This window comes from Rhinopithecus bieti, unplaced genomic scaffold (genome assembly GCF_001698545.2).
Source record: "Rhinopithecus bieti isolate Rb0 unplaced genomic scaffold, ASM169854v2 scaffold_49381, whole genome shotgun sequence".
NCBI lineage: Eukaryota > Metazoa > Chordata > Mammalia > Primates > Cercopithecidae > Rhinopithecus > Rhinopithecus bieti.
In genome coordinates, this window is record NW_016819572.1 from 457,895 (window position 1) to 477,319 (window position 19,425).

Consider the following 19,425-nt stretch of genomic DNA (forward strand, 5'->3'; position numbering starts at 1 on the left):
ACTGATTCTTTGTCTTTCACAACACACAATATTGTGTGTCTTTAAATTTTGCTAATTTTTATGGAGGTCTATAGTTCAACTTATGGATTAATCTTTATTATTCTGAGGACTAATACAAGTAATCCCTTTTTCATATTTGTCCAGTTATTTATGCCTCAAATTTTATGAAGTACCTGTTCAAATATTTTCCCAATTTTATATTGGGTTCATTTTCTTTTATTGATTACATTCATTAATCACATGTATTGTATTTTATTGCATATATGTTGGGTTAAATATTTTTCTCCACAATTCGTTTGTATTTTAATACTTGGATGATATAGTTTGAAACACAGAAGTCATCACTTTTGATATAAACTAAATTTTCCTTCTTAATTGTTACATTTTTGTCTTGGTTAGGAAATCTTTCTCTGTGAGAATATTTTATTGTGTTCCCTTCACCTTCAGAATGTGAATCCATGTGTAAATGAATTGTGTATGGTTTGAGGTAGGAGTCAGTATTCAGTTATGTCCATTTGATTATTTAATTGATCCAGTATTGTCCTGATCACCTTGTAAATTTCACTGTAGGAAAACACTCTAATAATGCATGAGCATTTGTATATAAGATGAGATTTAGAAAGATAAGCACAGCATAAGAGGTCAAATAAGATGACCTCAAAGTACAGATTCATCAATAAAACACATGGATAAGTATAATACTGTTAGATGAAGAGACAGAAAATATTGCCAGGTTACCATTGAGTCTTTTGCCTCCAAGTTTTTTCATGAAGCCCAAGATCCCTACTTTGTTCCCTTGATTTTAACTTCGTTTAGACAACTCTGTCATCTATTATTTCACTTTGTGACATTCAGAAATAATGAAAAAAACAGAGAATATATTCCATTCCATACATCATGGGTAATGATTTTCCAAAAACGATTAGACAAAGAACCAGTACACATAGTTTTAATGTTTTCAGCACTTTTAATAGAAGCACTATCAATGAGATTTGATGACATTAGAACGCAACTAAAGACATTAAATATAACTTATTTGTCCTGTTTGATGAGGTGCGAAAAAGAAGGCTTTCTGTGATAAATGGGTTCCCACAGCATATAGACACACTTCTGACTTATCTCTGGTCAGAAGTGACTACAGCAAAAGATAGGCCTGAGAGGAGGTGAGAAGGAGCAATTAGGGATGGTGTATATCAGGGCATTTTGATCAACATCAACAAAGGTCATGGTTCTACCTTCACAATCCAGGAATAATCCTACTCGACTGGTAGGTCTTGGAACATATTGCACCACAAGTGGGGAGGTGGTAAAGAGACTGCAGTGAGCATCCTCCTTAACACATCCAAGAAGAAAGAGTCCCTCCTCTCCATCTATATTATCATTCTGTCTCTTCTCTTTCCAATAATTGTTACAGACACCAAAAGCCCAATTCCAAGAGTCCCCCACATGAACCTCCCAATAATATTTGCCAGATGTGAAAGTCTGAGCCCCCCATACAAGAAAACATTCAGATTTTGCAGTGAAATGGGGATCATCTTGAGGGTCACATCCAACATTTATGCTCCTCAAATCTCCATACAGGAAGATATGACTATTGGCTCTTGCAGGCTGCAGAGTAAAATCAACTGCAAAAATAACAAAAAAAGTATAGATACATGTAAATAATGGAAATTAGAATTCTTGAGGGAACATTTGTTCTACCAAAAAATTTGAAGTTACAAGGACAGGAGAATTTTGATTACAACATTTAATCAAGTATAAGGATGATTAATATTCTCTATAGGAAAACAATATCCTAAAACAGACATTGAAAATGTATTGAAAACTCAAAATTGAGAGTTGAATATAAAACCAGCCTGTTTTAATCCAATTTCCAATGTAAAAGTGAAATGTTATATGCCCCGAATGCCCTTTAGCTATCAAGGTCATTATTAAAATATTTCTTGTTCTTAAATACTAGTGATATACTTTCGACAAGAATGGGAAGATTTTAGCTTACTCAAGCCCTGCTCTAGATAACTGGATAAAAGTCCATATGTTCAAATTATAAGTGGTAACTGAAGGCAGATTTTTGCAAAATATTTCACCAGTCACTCTGTGGACTTCCCTGCTAGCTCTAGATTGAAACTGAATTTTAGACTTTACAGGTAAGTCTTCATGGTGTAACTGAACTGAAATTATCATTTCTATTTTTACTTCCTATTTACAAAATAATTTCTTCTTTCTTTTACATATTAAGTCAAATTTTACATTATATCAATAATATACATTTATTGTAAGAAAATACAAATACTCCAACAAACTGCTGTGAACTCTCTTCCCCAAAAGACTGTTTTTTAAAAATTCAAGTGAAATACAGTAAAGAAATGTAAAATTTTTACGTAACTTTGGATTATTAAGCTTCCTTCTGAGCATTGTTCCATTTATTCAGTTTTTTACTTCTTATGTCATTCCATTTACCCAAAATATAGCTCTATCCATGTGAGCCCAGAACATATTTGTTTTTCACCATGTTTTACTCTTCCTGTTATAAACTGGACTATAAATAGAAACAGAGATATAATAGGTGTTGCATAGTCATATCGTTCACTTCCTTCTGAAATGAAATAAGGATTTGATGAAGGATAAAATATTACCCACATGATTCTAACAAGAAGTAATACACTGTGGGAATTCTGCCAATGGGCTGGCACTCACCTCTGAATCCATTGAGCCTATCCAGCAGTCCAGTGATGGGCCCTGCACTGAGCTCTGGATTCACAGGCTTGGGCATTTGCAGCAGCAGGAACTCATACCTGCAAGGAGAAAGATGCAGTTACCACATCTACAGCCAAAAAGTACATAAAAATCACTACTTTTATTTAAAAGACATTTCATGAGAATCCCTTTAACCCACAATTTGCTAATTCCAAAATTATCATTTTCTGTTTTAGATTCATTCTTATTCACAGTTCCTGATTTTCAAGCATGTTAGAAAAGTCAGTCTGAGTGAGAATTCATTTGGATCTTCTTATGTCTCCAAATTAGTAAGGATCATTAATCTTAAGACCAAGAGAATATTCAAATATAAAATTCTGGGTTCCAGACTTCACCAGAATTTCCTGATATCACCATCTGGAAAGGTGGGGTTATTTTTAAGACTGCTGCATCTGTTGCTTCCTTCTCAAGGCCAGGGTGTTGAAATATGCTCTAGGCAGGGAGATCTGCCTTTTATATCTGAGGTTCTCTGGAGGCCTACATAGTTCAAACATTCCAAATAATTTGTTTCATCTATTTTTCAGAATTATCTATTTAAATATAAACTAGAAATCATCAACACTTTTCACTGCAAAAATACTTTCCCTTTTTCTCTCTGGCTTCCCCTGGTTGACTTTGTAGCCATGTAGTAAATGTAACATTTTCTCTTTCAAATATGCAGGTTTTTGAGCAATAAAAAGGAAATTAGGAGTAGAGATGCTCACTTTTTTATTCTTCTTTCATTTTTTTGTTTTCTTTCTTTTTATTTTTTTTTGTTTGTTTTTTAGTTTTGCAGAACTTTCATTGAACTGCCTAATAAAATCACTGAGTATAGCTACAAAATAGAAGACAACATAGGGTGGGGGATGGAGAAAGTACAACCAGCACAAGGTAATATCAATATCTGAATCAATTATGTCTTCAGTGTCAAAGTTCCTGCTTGATATTTGTGGAAACTGAAAGAGCATCTGCTAAAATCTTGGTATGCACTCACCTGTGTGATATGTCTCCAAAAGACTGTAAGAAAAAAAAGAAAAAGAAAGGCTTAGTGCTTTCCACATGATGCAATTTCCAGTAAGTTCACTGTGAGATTTGGAGGCAGTTTCTGAGATATTATTTTCCTACAATTTTCCCTCCTGGAAAGCATTTTTTGTTTCTTTTCTCATGAAAATCTCAGTCTATCATATGTCATGAATTAATGTCCTGATAAAGTCTCAGTCTTGAACACATTCTCTTTACAAGTGAAGGATGAGGAGGCCCACAGAGTCTGTGGTCTGCTGTAACCATGAAGAAGCTACTCAGTCATCTTCCCTAAGCCCTGTTACCAAAATGAGTGCATCCCAAAATAATATTAATGTGATCCTAGATTCCCCAACTTCTCCATCATGCCGTGTCTCCAAATTAACCTAAGTGCAAATGAATCACTTCTCATTTTATCCACTTTCAAAAATCCTAAATATATCATTGACTTTTGACGGGAAATGTTTCTTGGGGCTGTTACCTTGGTCATTCCACAAAGTTTTGTTGCTGGTGGATAAAGTAGGAGGGACCTTCGGTTGGTAGAATCCATAGGAGAGGCTATAACCTCCCAACTGAGTAGCATTAGTTATAGAAACGTGTTTTTAGAAACGAATCATGGAAGTAAAGTGGGGGATGGATTTCAGGAGAGAGGGAAAACACCCATGCATGTGAAGGTTCTACATCCTGATACCCCATGGTCAGTCCGTACCTGGAGTAGCTCCACATCTGCTTTATGGCACATTTGCTTCAGATCCTCATACATTCCTCTGAAAAGCTCCCTCGAATGTTCCATTCTGGCTTTGCTTTCATTGAGTTGCTGAAAAATGTCCTCTCCCTCCTTTTGCAGCCTCTCCAAGTGATGTTGCTCTTCTGCATGGAGAAATGCAGGCATCTTCTGATATTCAGCTCGGATTGCTTCTATCCTTAAACTCACATAATCCTGCAATGACAATAGTCAAAATAGAAATGTTGTATCCATCTTCTCTTGAATTTCACTGATTCCTCTTAGCATGCTGAACATCCAATATTTTAACCCTCAGTCTTGTCAATTCTCAGATTCCACAACATTTTATCCCTCTCCTTTTTTCTGCATTAATATCAACATAGGTGTTTCTGCCTAGTTACATTTACTTGATTAATGATAAAATGTTTTCTAAGATAGTTGTATAAAAATGGATTTCTCTCTTCCAACACACATTTATAGAAAGAAAACACAGTTCTTGCTTAAGAATTAAACTATCGAGCAATATTGGCTAGATAGGAAACCATCATTTCTATTTTGGAGAATTGGAGCAATTTATATAAACCCATTATATGAGAAATTATGAAATGACCACAGACTAGCATTGTCAATTCAATGCATTTCACCCAGCATCACATAGTCTAATAAGGTTTCATTTATTCTCTTCCAAACTCACCCTAATCTGCAACATGGATTTCTTTGTGGTTCCTCAACCACCCAAATAAATACAAATGAAATATTACTGCACATGCTGTTTCCTATATCTAGAATTATTTTCATATATATACGTATTTTTCATATATGTACTCTATATATATTTCTCATATATAGGTATATATGGATATATGAGGAATATCAATGTGTATCTGTGTGTGTATATATATTCCTCACATATATCCACGTATAAATATATACACCCACACCCAGATACACACGTATATATTCCTATATTTATGAGGAAGGGGAAGGCAAACAGGAGAATATATGTATTTCCTCTTGATTGATATTTTGTTTCATTGTGAATTTTTCCATGAGCCTTTTTGCTGACCACACTAATTAAAACCCAAACCCTCATCCCCAGTCCCTAACCTCTGTGCTCCTTTTCTACTTTCCTCCTTGATTATTCTCCAAAGACAGTACTACACTCTAACACATCATGTACTTTACATATCTGCATGGTGACCATTTGCTTCTTTAATTTCAATTGCAAGATTTGTGTGTTTTCTTTCTTCTTTACTACTTAATTTTCTAAGTTGATATTTGACATATCCTAGGTATTCATAAAATATTTTTCAATGAATTTATATTAGAATGAATTAATGANCCAAGTCTAGCCTCTAATTCCTGCCTTCAAGTTATCCTCTGACTTCAGCCTCCCAAAACGATGAGAGTACAGGGTGAGGCACGTAACCCACTCGTAAAGCCTCCTTTATCTACATGGTATTCTCAGAGTAGGCCAAAAGGAACTAAAATTTCCATTTTTGTTTTTTAGCGCTCTAAGAGTGTTCACTAATTAACCAAGTAATCCCACATAATAATTTAGCTTCCTGTCAAATTTTCAAAAGTTTTGCCAATCTCGTGGGTAAAACGTGAATTATTCTTTTAACTGCTTTCCTCCACATAGTGCATAATATCCTAGAATGGCTAGAAAACTACCATGAGTATTGATTTTGGAATTATAAATATCTATTAGGATGTAGGCAAATTCACCAATACAGAATCCAGATGATGGGGAAAGGCTATGTATGCTTTTTTCTATTCCAAAGTTTGTTTTGTGATATGAAGCTCCAAAAGAAGGAAAAGATTCCAGAAGGGGACACCCAAATAGCTTCTCACAGCGTAATTATTTGCCAGTGCTTCACAAGATTTATGGTCAACACTGACAGAACAGTGAAAACATATCTATCAGCCTTATATCAGTCAAGGTTCAAAGACAAAAGCAGAACTCTTAAGATATGTGTACACTTAGGGAGATTCGTATATGGACTTAGTACATGGAATTAGTTTACTCAATTGAGGGGCTGATGAAGGAAGTATAAGGTCTCTGGTACGATCAATCAGGAAAAAACAATCTGCTGTTTGTATCCCAATGGTCATGGAAAAAAGCTTTCAGTAGGGAGCAACAGGAACAATAGAGATCCTTCACACTTTAGTCTTGTCCAAGGAATGTCTAAGTCTTCCTTCAGAGGACTTTCACTGGTAAAGTCAAACTTACTGGGGTAAACTTCCTAGTCCCAGAATTAGAACATTTATTTACATCTGAAAACTGCTTTCCCAGCAGGGCCTAGGTTAGCATTTCATTGAATAAGAAGGAGGTGTGTGTATGCTACAAAATGGTTGCTGCTGTCATTTCCCTCCTTGTAGTTAAAGCTAGCCAACTTGACACATTGAGCAAATCATTAAGAGGTTATATGCCATAAGTTTAAGAAAGAGAAAATAGGATTCCTTGTTCCTAAGTTTACTGTGCAAGACCACCAACAGACTGAAACCCCTGAGTTATACATTCTGTAACTCAATAAATTGAGGTAATTCAAGTGTCCACACAGAGGTGAGATCAGCCCCGGGTGCATGGAGGGTACTGGAGGCTCAGCCCTGCACTCAAGAGTGGGAAGCCTTTGAGACCTTAGTTCATGAACTGGACCCTGCAGACATTCTCTGCTGAGATTCAGGGGCTCCCTGGTGGGGCTCTGGTATTCCATCACAAGGTCTGCTGACTATGTGTATCAGGAAAGAGTTGAGGCAAGGAGAGAAAGGAAAAAGGGTAGCTTCTAATTTAATTTCAACAATTTTTTGCACCACATCATTTACTCATCACAACAGTCAACTTTAGGCAGATGAAGTCTAGAGCCCTGGAAATCAGGAGCTCTCAATTCTAGACCTACTTCTGTCTACTGTGACCTTATTAATGAAACAACTTATTTTCCTACATGAATCTCAAACCATGAAACAAATATGAGAATGTAAGACCCTTTAGAGTTGACATTTTGTAGGTTCTAAAAGTCCTAACCAAGCCAGAAGCGGGATTAGAGATGGGTATGGGCATTAGAGATGTGTGTATGGGCAAGAACAATATATGATCTGGACAAAGAGCACTCTAACCAATTTTGAACACTTCGTCATTTCCCACTGCATTCTGTTTCAATACAAAAGGCTCTTTTTTGGACCTGAGAGTCTGTTTACATTCTAGCATCTGAAACCTTCCTCTACAACTAAGATTTCTATTGAATTACCATTCTATTTTGAGAACCAGTAAGAGACTCTCTCCCTCATCTGGGTTATATAACTCATTACAAAATTTTCATACAGGAGTTAGGGATCTATTTCTGCTTTCTTAATATGCATAGAAAACTGAATTTATTTTACTTTGGAAATGTTAATTTTTTAATGAAAATTAAATTATAGCAAATTATTCAAAATTCAACAGTTATAATTCCATTGAAATTGTAATTGCTACTTTGTTTTATTTGCTCACATGGAGAAACCTGTGCACAATTTTATCCATGCTAACAAAATGCATTAATTTAATAATAAATTATATTTTGCTTTGTGGCCTCTGAATGTCCGAAGACTATTTTTTTTTTTTTTTATTATACTTTAAGCTTCTAGGGTACATGTGCATAACGTGCAGGTTTGTTACATATGTATACTTATGCCATGTTGGTGTGCTGCACCCATCAACTCGTCAGCACCCATCAATTCATCATTTATATCATGTATAACTCCCCAATGCAATCCCTCCCCCCTCCCCTCTCCCCATGATAGGCCCCAGTGTGTGATGTTCCCCTTCCCGAGTCCAAGTGATCTCATTGTTCAGTTCCCACCTATGAGTGAGAACATGCGGTGTTTGGTTTTCTGTTCTTGTGATAGTTTGCTAAGAATGATGGTTTCCAGCTGCATCCATGTCCCTACAAAGGATGCAAACTCATCCTTTTTTATGGCCAGTATCCATAAAATATGGCCTCCCCTTTTCCATAAAATTTTTCCTAGTAGCCATCACTTTTCTCTTCTTTGATCTAGAAATCGCTCTACTACCACCCCTGCCATGAGCCATTCAAACAAAGAACCTAACACTAATAGGACAATCCTTATGCTTGTTGCCATTTTAATCCTAGGCTGGACTTATGAATGAACTCAAAAAGGATTAGATTGAGTTGAATTGTTAGATAGTTTAAGTCAAAAATATATATGATTTTGACTCATTAGATTATGATAGACCATATTTACCAAATACCCTCCATTTATGTCAATATTATATTAGTATACATTATGTCATTACTGGGAATATTAGTCTATCGATCCCACCTAATATCATCCTTATTATGCCTGGAAGGTATATTATAGTCAATATTTATTATAATTACTCTTATGACTTTAAATATACATTTTGCTCTAGCATCCATAATACCCATCATCCTTCAGGCATTCGCTGCCTGTGAAGCCGCAGTGGGCTTTGCCTTACTAGTTTCAATCTCCAACACATATGGCCTAGATTACGTACAAAATATAAATTTATTTCAATGCTAAAAATTATTATTCCAACAATTATATTGCTACTAATGACATGATTCTCTAAAAATACTTTAATCTGAATTTACATGACTACCTACAGCCTACTCCTCAGCCTCATTACCGTACTATATTTTAACCAGTTTAATGACAATTTATACAACTTGTCATTAATTTTCTTTTCTGACCTGCTGACAACACCCCTTCTAATCTTAACAGCTTGACTACTTTCTCTTATAATCCTGTCAAGCCAATATCACCTGTCCAATGAATTACCACGAAAAAAGCTCTATATAGCTATATTAAATTTCCCTCAGATTTTTTTAAATTATAATATTCACAGTCACACAACTCATTATATTATATATTCTCTTTAAAGCTACACTAATTCCTACCCTAATTATCATCACCTGCTGAGGTAATCAACCAGAATGCCTCAACACAAACTCATATTTCTTATTTTATACACTAGTAGGATCTCTTTCCCTACTTATTACACTCATCCATACTTAAAATACATTAGGTACACTAATATAGTAGTAAATTTACTTGCTGCCCAGGAGCTATTAGCCTCCTGATCCAGTAATCTTATATGACTAGCATGTATAATGGCTTTTATAGTAAAAATACCTTTATACCTTTATATGGACTTCACCTATGACTCCCCAAAGCCCATGTAGAACCCCCTATTGCCAGCTCAACAATACTTGCAGTGGTACTCCTAAAACCAGGCAGCTATGGCATAGTATGGCTTATTCTTATTTTCAATACCCTAAGAGAGCATATAGAATACCCCTTCCTCATGCTATCCCTATGAGGAATAGTTATGGCAAGCTCTATTTGTCTATGAGAAACCAATTTAAAGTCACTTATTGCCTACTCCTCTGTAAGTCACATAGCACTTGTCATTACAGCTGTCCTTATTCAAACCCCCTGAAGCTTTACAGATGGAGTCACCCTGATAATTGTTCATGGACTTACTTTATCCCTACTATTCCGCCTAGCAAATTGGAACTACGAGTGAGTCCACAGCTAAATTATATTACTTACCCAAGGTCTTCAAACTCTGCTGCAACTAATAGCATCTTGATGACTTCTAGCAAATCTCACTGACCTTGCCCTACCCGCTATCATTAATCTAGGAGGAGAACTCTTTGTAACCATGGCTTCATTCTCCTGATCAAATATCACTATTGTGCTTATAGGACTTAATATACTAACTACTCCTTACGTATGTTAACCCCAACACAATGAGGGAGACTTACATATTGTATTAACAGTATTAAACCTTCCTTTACATGAGAAAATACATGAATATTTATACATTTTGTGCCTATCTTCCTATTATTCTTATACTCTAAAATTACTATGGGATTTTCATGCTGTAGCTATGGCTTAACCAAAACATTAGATTGTGAATCTAATAATAGAAGCCTACAACTTCTTATCTGCCTTGAAAGTATGCAAGAACTGCTACCTCATGCACCCATGCCTAACAATATGGCTTTCTCAGTTTTTAAATAATTAGAATTATCCATTGGTCTTACGAACCAAAAACATTGTTGGAACTCCAAATAAAAGTAACAAACATGTATTTTTCCACTACTATAATAGCACTAACTCCCTTAATATTACCAGTCATTACTACCTTAACTAATCCTTGAGAAAGGTTCATATCTATATTATGTAGAAATACCTACTGCATGCACCTTCATCATTAGCTTCATCCCTACAATAATGTTATATATACAGACCAAGACGTCATTATCTCAAACTGACTGAATGACAATTCAAACTCGTAAACTCTAACTAAGCTTCAAACTAGACTACTTCTCCATAATATTTATCTCAGTAGCATTATTCATTACCTGATCTATTGTAGAATTTTCAATATGATATATAAGTTCAGACCCCAACATCAATCAATTTTTCAATATCTACTTATTTTCCTCATTATGAGATTAATTCTGGTTACTGCCAAAATCTCTTTCAACTATTTATCAGATGAGAAGGTGTAGGAATCATATTGACTTTTGTTTAAGGTAAATGATTTGATTGAGATAATTTGATAGCACTTTAGTGAGGTTTGGGGCTCGAGTTGGCTCAATGTGATCAAGTAGTGATGAAATCTTCTGGATGTAAGTGGATGCTTTGATTTCAGCTACACTTTGTTTTGTCCAAGTGCACCTTCCAGTATCCTTACCATGTTCTGACTTATCTCCTCTACACGTGCATAGAGAGTTTTTAGTGATAATAGTTTCTAGAGCAATATTTGAGGATGAAGATGAGCAGTGTGTCCATGCTTCACGGCCTTATTCAACTAAGCACTCTGCTCTTGGTTTCCTACTAAATCCTCCTTGGACCTTTAAATTTCCTAAAGGTTATTGTAAGTTTTTCTGGATACAGAAAATATAGCCCATTTCTTGCCACCTCATGAGCTACACCTTGACATAACATTTTTATGTAAATACGTGTGCTTACTCCATAACCTTTTTAGGGTTTGCTGAAGATGGTGGTATATAGGCTGGGGGCAAGAGGTGGTGAGGTATATCGGGGTTTATTGAGTATAAAACAGGCTCTTTTAGAGAGATATAAAGCACCTCCAAGTCCTTCGAGTTTTAAGCTCTTTCTTGCAGTGTTCTGGGGAATCGCTTTGTTAATGTAACTATTAGAGCTTAGGGCTAAGCAGAGTGGGGTATTGAATCTCAGTTTGGGTCTTAGCTATTGTGTCTTTAGGCTATTAAAGCCACTTTCGTAGTATATTTTCTTTCATCTGGAGTTTTTTTTTTTTTTTTTTCTAATGACTTAGAGTTTAGCTTTATTTAGGGACCTTAAACACTCCTTACGCCGAGTTCTATTAGGTTAGCTTGGGTTGAGTATGACTGCGGTGGCTGGCACGAAATTGACCAACCCTCGACATCAGTAGACCATAGTAAACCTTTTGTTTATTACTAAAGATTTATCACTGCTGTTTCCCGTGGGGGTGTGATTGAACAAACTGTTTTGAGTTGCCTTTGTGTGTGCTTGGTATCTGCTCCTTTTGATCTGGGGCATCTAGAGGGCATTTCCACTGGGGCGGGGATGCTTGCATGTGTAATCTTACTAAGAGTTAATAGAAAGGCCAGGACCAAACCTATTTGTTTATGGGGTTGTGAAGACCCATCTAGACATTTTCAGTGTCCTGCTTTTAATAATTAAGCAACATTAACTGCAAAAATACTTAAGTGTAAGATTAAAATGTGAAGGGAAAAAGTAATTATGAATAGTAATTTTCAGTTCTGAAAATTTAGTCTTTAAAGTTGAATTGATAGAGACTTGACTGAGAGAATATTTATAGTTAGGGTATAACTGATTTAGGGTATAATATGTGGGGTATCACTTTCAGAGGGGTATGTTCAACGTACTATACTAGTATTAGGGTGAAAGTCTAGTTATTATATTTATTATATGAAATGGAACCTTAATTTAGTAGGAGAGTCTTAAGAATATTTTAGGAAAATTATATCAATTGAAGGGTAGCTGTTGGGATATTCATGGTTAAAATGCGGTTTTTGGGCTCTGACTGGGTTGCATTTAGTCTCTTATTTTTGGGGTTTGGCAAGGGCACATTGACCTGGGTTGGTGATAAGTTCTGAGATGAGGGGATGGAGGGTTTGGCGATTTAATTGGAAGTAGTTCTTGGAAGTGAGTGTACGTGCGTGGGCGTACGCACCTATTGAATATTATGTCCATCAAGTATGAATTAATAAGCACCTCATGATTGGAATGCCAGTTCAGAATATTCAATATAAGTTCAGCTTCTACAATTGATTTGGTAGAAATAAAATCCAAGTTCATCTACAGCTTATTTAGAGGGGACCAGGTCTTCTGCTATGGTGAGTGATAGCACCCCCAAAGTTAAAAATACCAAACGAATGGTATTTGACTGGTTAATAGGGTGATAGTCATTAGTCCATAGAGATGTCTTACTTAAGGGGAAAGTGTGGGCGATCTTAATTTTATGGCCCTGAGGTAAGAACCAGATGCCAGGTATAGTTCAATATAGTCTCCCCCAAGTGTAATGGGCCCAGAGGGAGGAGGGTAGCACTCGCGAGCAGGATGATGATTTCTCGGAGGTTGTAGGTTAAGAGACCAAAGTTTCGTGGCGGATATCCATACTGATGAGAAATTTCTTGACTAGGACTTGCTGTGGCCAATGAAAGAATATATGTACTATGTAATATTAAGGATTTACAGTACTAATTGGGTTAAATTTGTATTGTACTGTTAATATTAGTAGGTTGATGGAAGGATTTCTAATATGTGTTTATATGCATGTAGGTAAGCTTTTCATGCACTTGCATGCAGGAATGGCCTCAGTATCCTGACCGTGCAAAGGTAGCATAATCCCTTGTTCCCCAAATTGGGACTTGTATGAATGGCCACATGAGGGTTCAGCTGTCTCTTACTTTTCTCAGTGAAATTGACCTACCTGTGAAGAAGCGGATATAGATAAATAAAACGAGAAGACCCTATGGAGCTTCATTTTATTAATGCAAATAAAAACTCAAAAAGCCTACAGGCCCTAGCCAGTATCCTTGCATTAAAAATTTTGGTTGGGGTGACCTCGGAGCATGACTCAACCTAACTAAGACTGCGCTATTCTAAGCGAATCAATATATATTGATCCAGTAATTTGATCAATCGAATAATTTACCCTAGGGATAACAGTGCAATCCTATTCTAGATTTCCATAACAACAATAGAGTTTATGACCTTGATGTTTGATCAGGACATCCTAATCATGCAGCTGCTGCTATTAAGAGTTCCTTTGTTCAACGATTAAAGTCCTAGGTGATCTGAGTTCAGATCAGAGCAATCCAAGTCTGTTTCTGTCTATTTGAGATTTCTCCCAGAATGAAAGGACAAGAGAAATAGGGCCCACTCATAAAGTGCCCTTGCCTCACAAATCATTTTTTATCTCAATTTAACAAATCATTATATACCTTACCCAAGAACAGGGTTTGTAAAGATGACAGAGCCTGGCAATTGCATAAAACTTAAAACTTTATAATCAGAGGTTTAACTCCTCTTCTTAACAATATGCCCATAATTAATCTTCTCCTACTTATTTTTCCCAGTCTAATCGCCATAGCATTCCTTACACTCATTGAGCGAAAACTCAGGCTACATACAACTATGCAAAGGGCCTAATATTGTAAGCCCTTATGGACTGCTTCAACCATTCGCTGCTGCAATAAAACTTTTCACCAAAGAACCCCTATGGCCCTCAATATCTACTATTACCCTTTATATTATTGCTCCAAATCTGGCCTTTTCTATCTCTCTCCTATTGTGAACTCCCCTTCCTATAGCAGATCCTCTAATTAATTTGAATACAGGCCTCCTATTTTACTAACCATATCAAGCCTAGTCATCAACTCTATTCTATGATCAGGATGAGCAATCAAATTCAAAGTATGCACTAATTGGCACGTTACAAGTTGTAGGCTAAACAAGTTCACAGGAAGTAACCCTAGCCATTATCCTGCTATCAATTCTACTGATAAGAGACTCATTTAACTTACATGCACTCATCACAATGCAAGAATTCCTCTGACTGCTCCTACCATCATGGCCCCTCGCCATGATATGACTCATCTCCCACACTAGCAGAAAATAATCGAGTCCCTATATTTTATATATATATATTTTATATATATAGAAATGTAGATTATATAAAATATAAATCTATACATATGTATAAGTAACTATAATTTTATATATTATAATAAAATTATATATAACTTTTATACCCTCTGTAGAAAGAATTATTTTTTTTCTATCTGTCTATCCATAATAAAAGTATTATGTCTGTCCATCAAATAAAAATACTAGTGAAAAATAGGAACTATAATCATCATAAGAGGATACAAGAAAATCTGTTAGTATCAATATATTCAACTACATATTAGACTGGTGGTTTTTTGTTACAGGGTTTACCGGAAAAGGATTCCTTTTCTAAACGATTTCCACTTTACAATATATATATTTTTCTCTCTTTCATGATTGGAAAGAGTGCAACAGTATACATCCCTATGCAATCATCCTTGATTACATCTAACGGAGTTTCTGCAGTAATAACATTACAGAGTTAATATATTCATATAGGTATTACAGGGTAACCAAACAACATTCCGAATTCTTTCATCAGCAAAGCCCAGTGTAATCCTAATCCAGGTAGCCACTCTAATTAATGCAATTAATTCAGGTACATATATATATATATATATGTATATATCATATGTATATGTCTGCATGTGTGGATGCACTTACATGATTATAAATACCATCGAATTTTCCTCTCAAACACTATTTTTGTGGAGAATGAGGTATATTCCCTAGTTCATCAAAAATATGTTTAAAATTTTAGATGATTACATTTGTTACAGTCACTAGCTGGATTAGAATTAGATTGGGTTAAAAATGATGAAAGAATCGGGGAGAGGGGGCAGACTGTTGGCTGTTAATTAGCACATGGATCAAAGGAGAGCACTGATGTGTTTAGAAGCCACAACATTGACGGAGTAAAAGACAGACCTAAGAATCCAACTGTAAATTTCTTCACTGTGGTATTTTCTGCCATTTCTGTTCCATAACACACACCTTAACCACTTTATCTTGGTATCTGCAGCATTCTATTTTAGTCTACATAGCATTTTCTCTCAAATTCATTGTTTCTCTCTCCTTCATCTTCCTTCCCTTCTTCCTTCCAGCTGTATTTTTTCACTAGAGAACACTAGTAGAATGTTCTCCCAAATTTCAGACTTCTGATACAAATCTGTAAAATAATGTTATGGAGACACAGTTTAGTTGCTACTGAATACTTGGTTGTTTTCAAAATTTCACAGCATTACTACTGTCCTCCAAAAAAAAAAAAAAAAAAAACGGTTTCCCATTTCCACAGCTAATCTCATCATTGACTCTGCCATCCAAGTTTATTCTATGCCAATCTGGAAGAATCTTGAAAAATCAATTCTGATCGATTTCACTTTTCCACCTAAATAAAACAGTGGATGACAGGGCTTTTGGGATCTGAGGACCACGATATGTAGGGACTGACCACAGCTGCGCACGCATCACCTCTGAGGTTCCACACGCAAGAAGCAGCACAAGGCGCATGTGCAGACATCTTCCGGGTCCCCTTGCTACCCCAGCTCTACAGGGGCCTTCATTCTTGCACTGCAGCTGTTGTCTTACGTAGCCACCTCCAGTTCCACTTAGTCATTTTTCAGACATTGAAGGAAACTTATTTTAAGATTATTTTGAAGCCGTAACTTTTGAAAGACGATTGTCATGGAGACTTTTATTAAAAATAAATTTCTTTGAAAGCATTAATGACTTAACCTACCTGCAGATTCCGAAGAGCAAAATCCAAGATTATTGTGGATCCATGCCGATGATCCTTATGACAAAAGGAAAATACAACAGCAGCTATGTGGTTTTATACACTCTAATCATAGTAGCTTCTGCCTAGTTCTTTAAGGAATCTTTAAATTTTATTTAGGTCAGACAAGATTCACAAACCCATCCTTGTGCAAAGAATGACTGCAAAAGAAAGATGGGAAAATCCTTTCTTGTGGTTAATAACCAAGATTTATTAATGTTTTGAATCCTGTTTTCCCAGTTTGGAAACTGAAAATTGAGGAAACTATATAGGTGAAAATAATTTTGATAAATCAGAGGTTTACTACAACCTTGATTTTCTGAGACTATTAAAGTCAAAATTCATACATTTAAAAGAAAACTTAAAGTATCAGAGCTATAAACAGAAATATGAAGACAGACTATTCCTCAAAGCACTTTGTTTTCTTTCTTATTTGTAAAGATATGTTTATGTAAATAAGGCCAGAAGCAGAGGCTCATGCCTGTAATCCCAGCACTTTGGGAGGCCAAGGCAGGCAGATCACCTGAGGTCAGGAGTTTGAGACCAGTCTGGCCAACATGGTGAAATCCCAACTCTACTAAAAATACAAAAACGTATTGGTGGTACACGCCTGCAATCCCAGCTACTCAGGAGCCTGAGGCAGAATTGCTTGAAACCGGTAGGCGGAGGTTGCAGTGAGCGGAGATCATGCCACTGGACTCCAGATTGGGCGACAGACAGCCACTAATAGGAAATTTTGAGAAAAATGATTATATACACATAGACAAACAATTATATGTTTACCAAGCAATTTGTAATGTAATGTGTATTTAATGTTTAGAATATAAGATCAATATTCCCATAATCATGTCTGATGTACCATCCTCCACATTTGAAAATAGGTAATTCCCAAGTTTCAATGACAAGCTGTTGTCATAAGTGAGCTATCATTATTAAAATCTAAAATTGGACAGAATTAATACATGATATTATCAAATATTCTGACAGTGTAAAGTAGGTACCATCAGCTACTATTTGATATATTTGTATACATTTCATGGAGAATGTTATTGGGAAAATGCATTAAAATCCTTACACATAAGTTTGCCTCTGACCCAGCAATTCTAGTACTAGGAAAGGGTTCTAAAATCTTCACTGGACAACAGCAGGCAAACATAAATTCTAGCCTCAAGTATTTCTGTCTATGCTTCAAATAATACATATGCCATATGCAGCAGATAAAAGCCTTGTTTCCTCTTTCTTTGTTTCACAATGATTGAATCATGTAACTTCAGGATTTTAATACATTGTATTTCTCAGTGTTTTGGCAGGTGACCTGCATTGAGAGCCCTCAGCTCTTCTCTCCATCTTCCTTCCTGTGGCTCTACTTTCTGCTCTCAGCATCCCAAACATCAGTCAGCAAAGCTATGTGACTTGTGCTTCTAACAAAAGAACAAAGAAGAAAACAAGAAGAGAAGAGGAAGAGCAGGAGTAGGAGGAATTTTTTGAAAACTTATGAATTTACCTCAATGCTGCAGTTTGAAGTTTAGAGAATAGTACAAAAGATACAAATGTAAATAAACATATTTACAATTATAAAATCTTGGATTTAGCACCAGCATCTACAGGTTACTCCTTGAGTCAAATATAGGAAATGTCTCATGACAGTAGAAATTAGCATAAGGGAAACAATTAATCAAAATAAATTCAGGATTATGAATACTTACATTCAGCTGTTTATTCCTTATACCTGTCATATTCTACTTGGAGGTGGTGGGACATAAACACTGTGTGTCCCCTTCTGATATACAGAATAATAGGATTTAGCTTAAACTGATATTTTCATAATTTTATCAACAGACTTTAATCACATTTTTTAATACATGCACTGTAAAGCTATGTGATCCAGGTTAAATATCCATCGTCCACAATGTTGGGAACGGAAGGGTTTCAGTTTTGGATATTTTGGATTGTGGCGTATTTGCATATACATAATAAGATATCCTGGGAATTGACCCAGGTCTAAACACAAAATTCATTTATGTTTCATGTACACGTACGCAGATAGGCTGACAATAATTTTAAATATTTTAAATGACAATATTTTAAATAATTGTGTTCATAAAACAACATTTGTGTGCACATATGATTTTATTACCCTTTATGAGTGTACTTGCATGGGGAAATCTAGGTGGACACAGAAAGGTACCTTGCAACTTAAGACTGTAATCCCAACGATTAGCTGAAGTGGGAGGTTTGCTGGAACACACGAGGTTGAGGCTAAAGTTATTCGGGATCCCATCACTGCCCTCCAGATTGGGCAATAGAGTGAGACTCTGTGTCAAAATAATAAAAGAAGAACAAAATGTAAAATGACTCACTAATATATGCAATGTTATGTTGTAAATATTTTGGATATATTCAGTGAAAGTATTTAATTAAAATTAATTTCAATGATTTCTAATTGTTTTATAATATCACCAGAAAATTTATTCCCTTCCCTTTCCTTTATAGTTCCCTTGCAAATGCATGAACCAATGATGAAAATATGTCTACTTGAATAATATTCAAGATACCTAACAATAAAACATTTGAAGAAGGAAATGTGTATCATTAAATCCATCTGTAATTAACAAGGAAAAGTCTATTCCAAACAACCAGACAAATCCTAGGAAATTAATGCAAAGAAAATAAAGAAAATTGAAAACTAATTGCAGAAAATTAGTTAAAAGCATAAAATAGATAAAATCAATAAAGTCAAAAGCAGGCTCTTTAAATAGTAAAATTAAATTGATAAATTTCCAGCAAGACTCATTTAATAACAGAAAAGGGAGCTCAAATCATAGTTAACAGGCAGAAATGCAGGTCATCCACACATTAAATAGTCAATAAGATTTTAAGAACAACTTTATATCTACACATTTGACAATTTCAATGAAATGAGAAAATTCTGGAAAAACCACCTGACAAAAACTAACAAAAGAAAGCATAGAAAATTGAAATATACGATTTGGAT

General features: G+C 35.5%; 1 protein-coding gene across 1 annotated transcript; it reads right to left on the reverse strand.

Annotated features, from left to right (window-relative positions):
• Nucleotides 1-947: 947 nt before the first annotated feature.
• Nucleotides 948-16,175, reverse strand: LOC108519806 (tripartite motif-containing protein 51-like). The gene is made up of 5 exons (XM_017859059.1): nucleotides 16,107-16,175; nucleotides 4,466-4,696; nucleotides 3,731-3,753; nucleotides 2,698-2,795; nucleotides 948-1,625 (listed from the first exon to the last, which is right to left on the reverse strand). The coding sequence occupies exons 1-5, from the start codon at nucleotides 16,173-16,175 to the stop codon at nucleotides 1,126-1,128; spliced, it is 921 nt and encodes a 306-aa protein (XP_017714548.1). The 3' UTR covers nucleotides 948-1,125.
• Nucleotides 16,176-19,425: the final 3,250 nt, after the last annotated feature.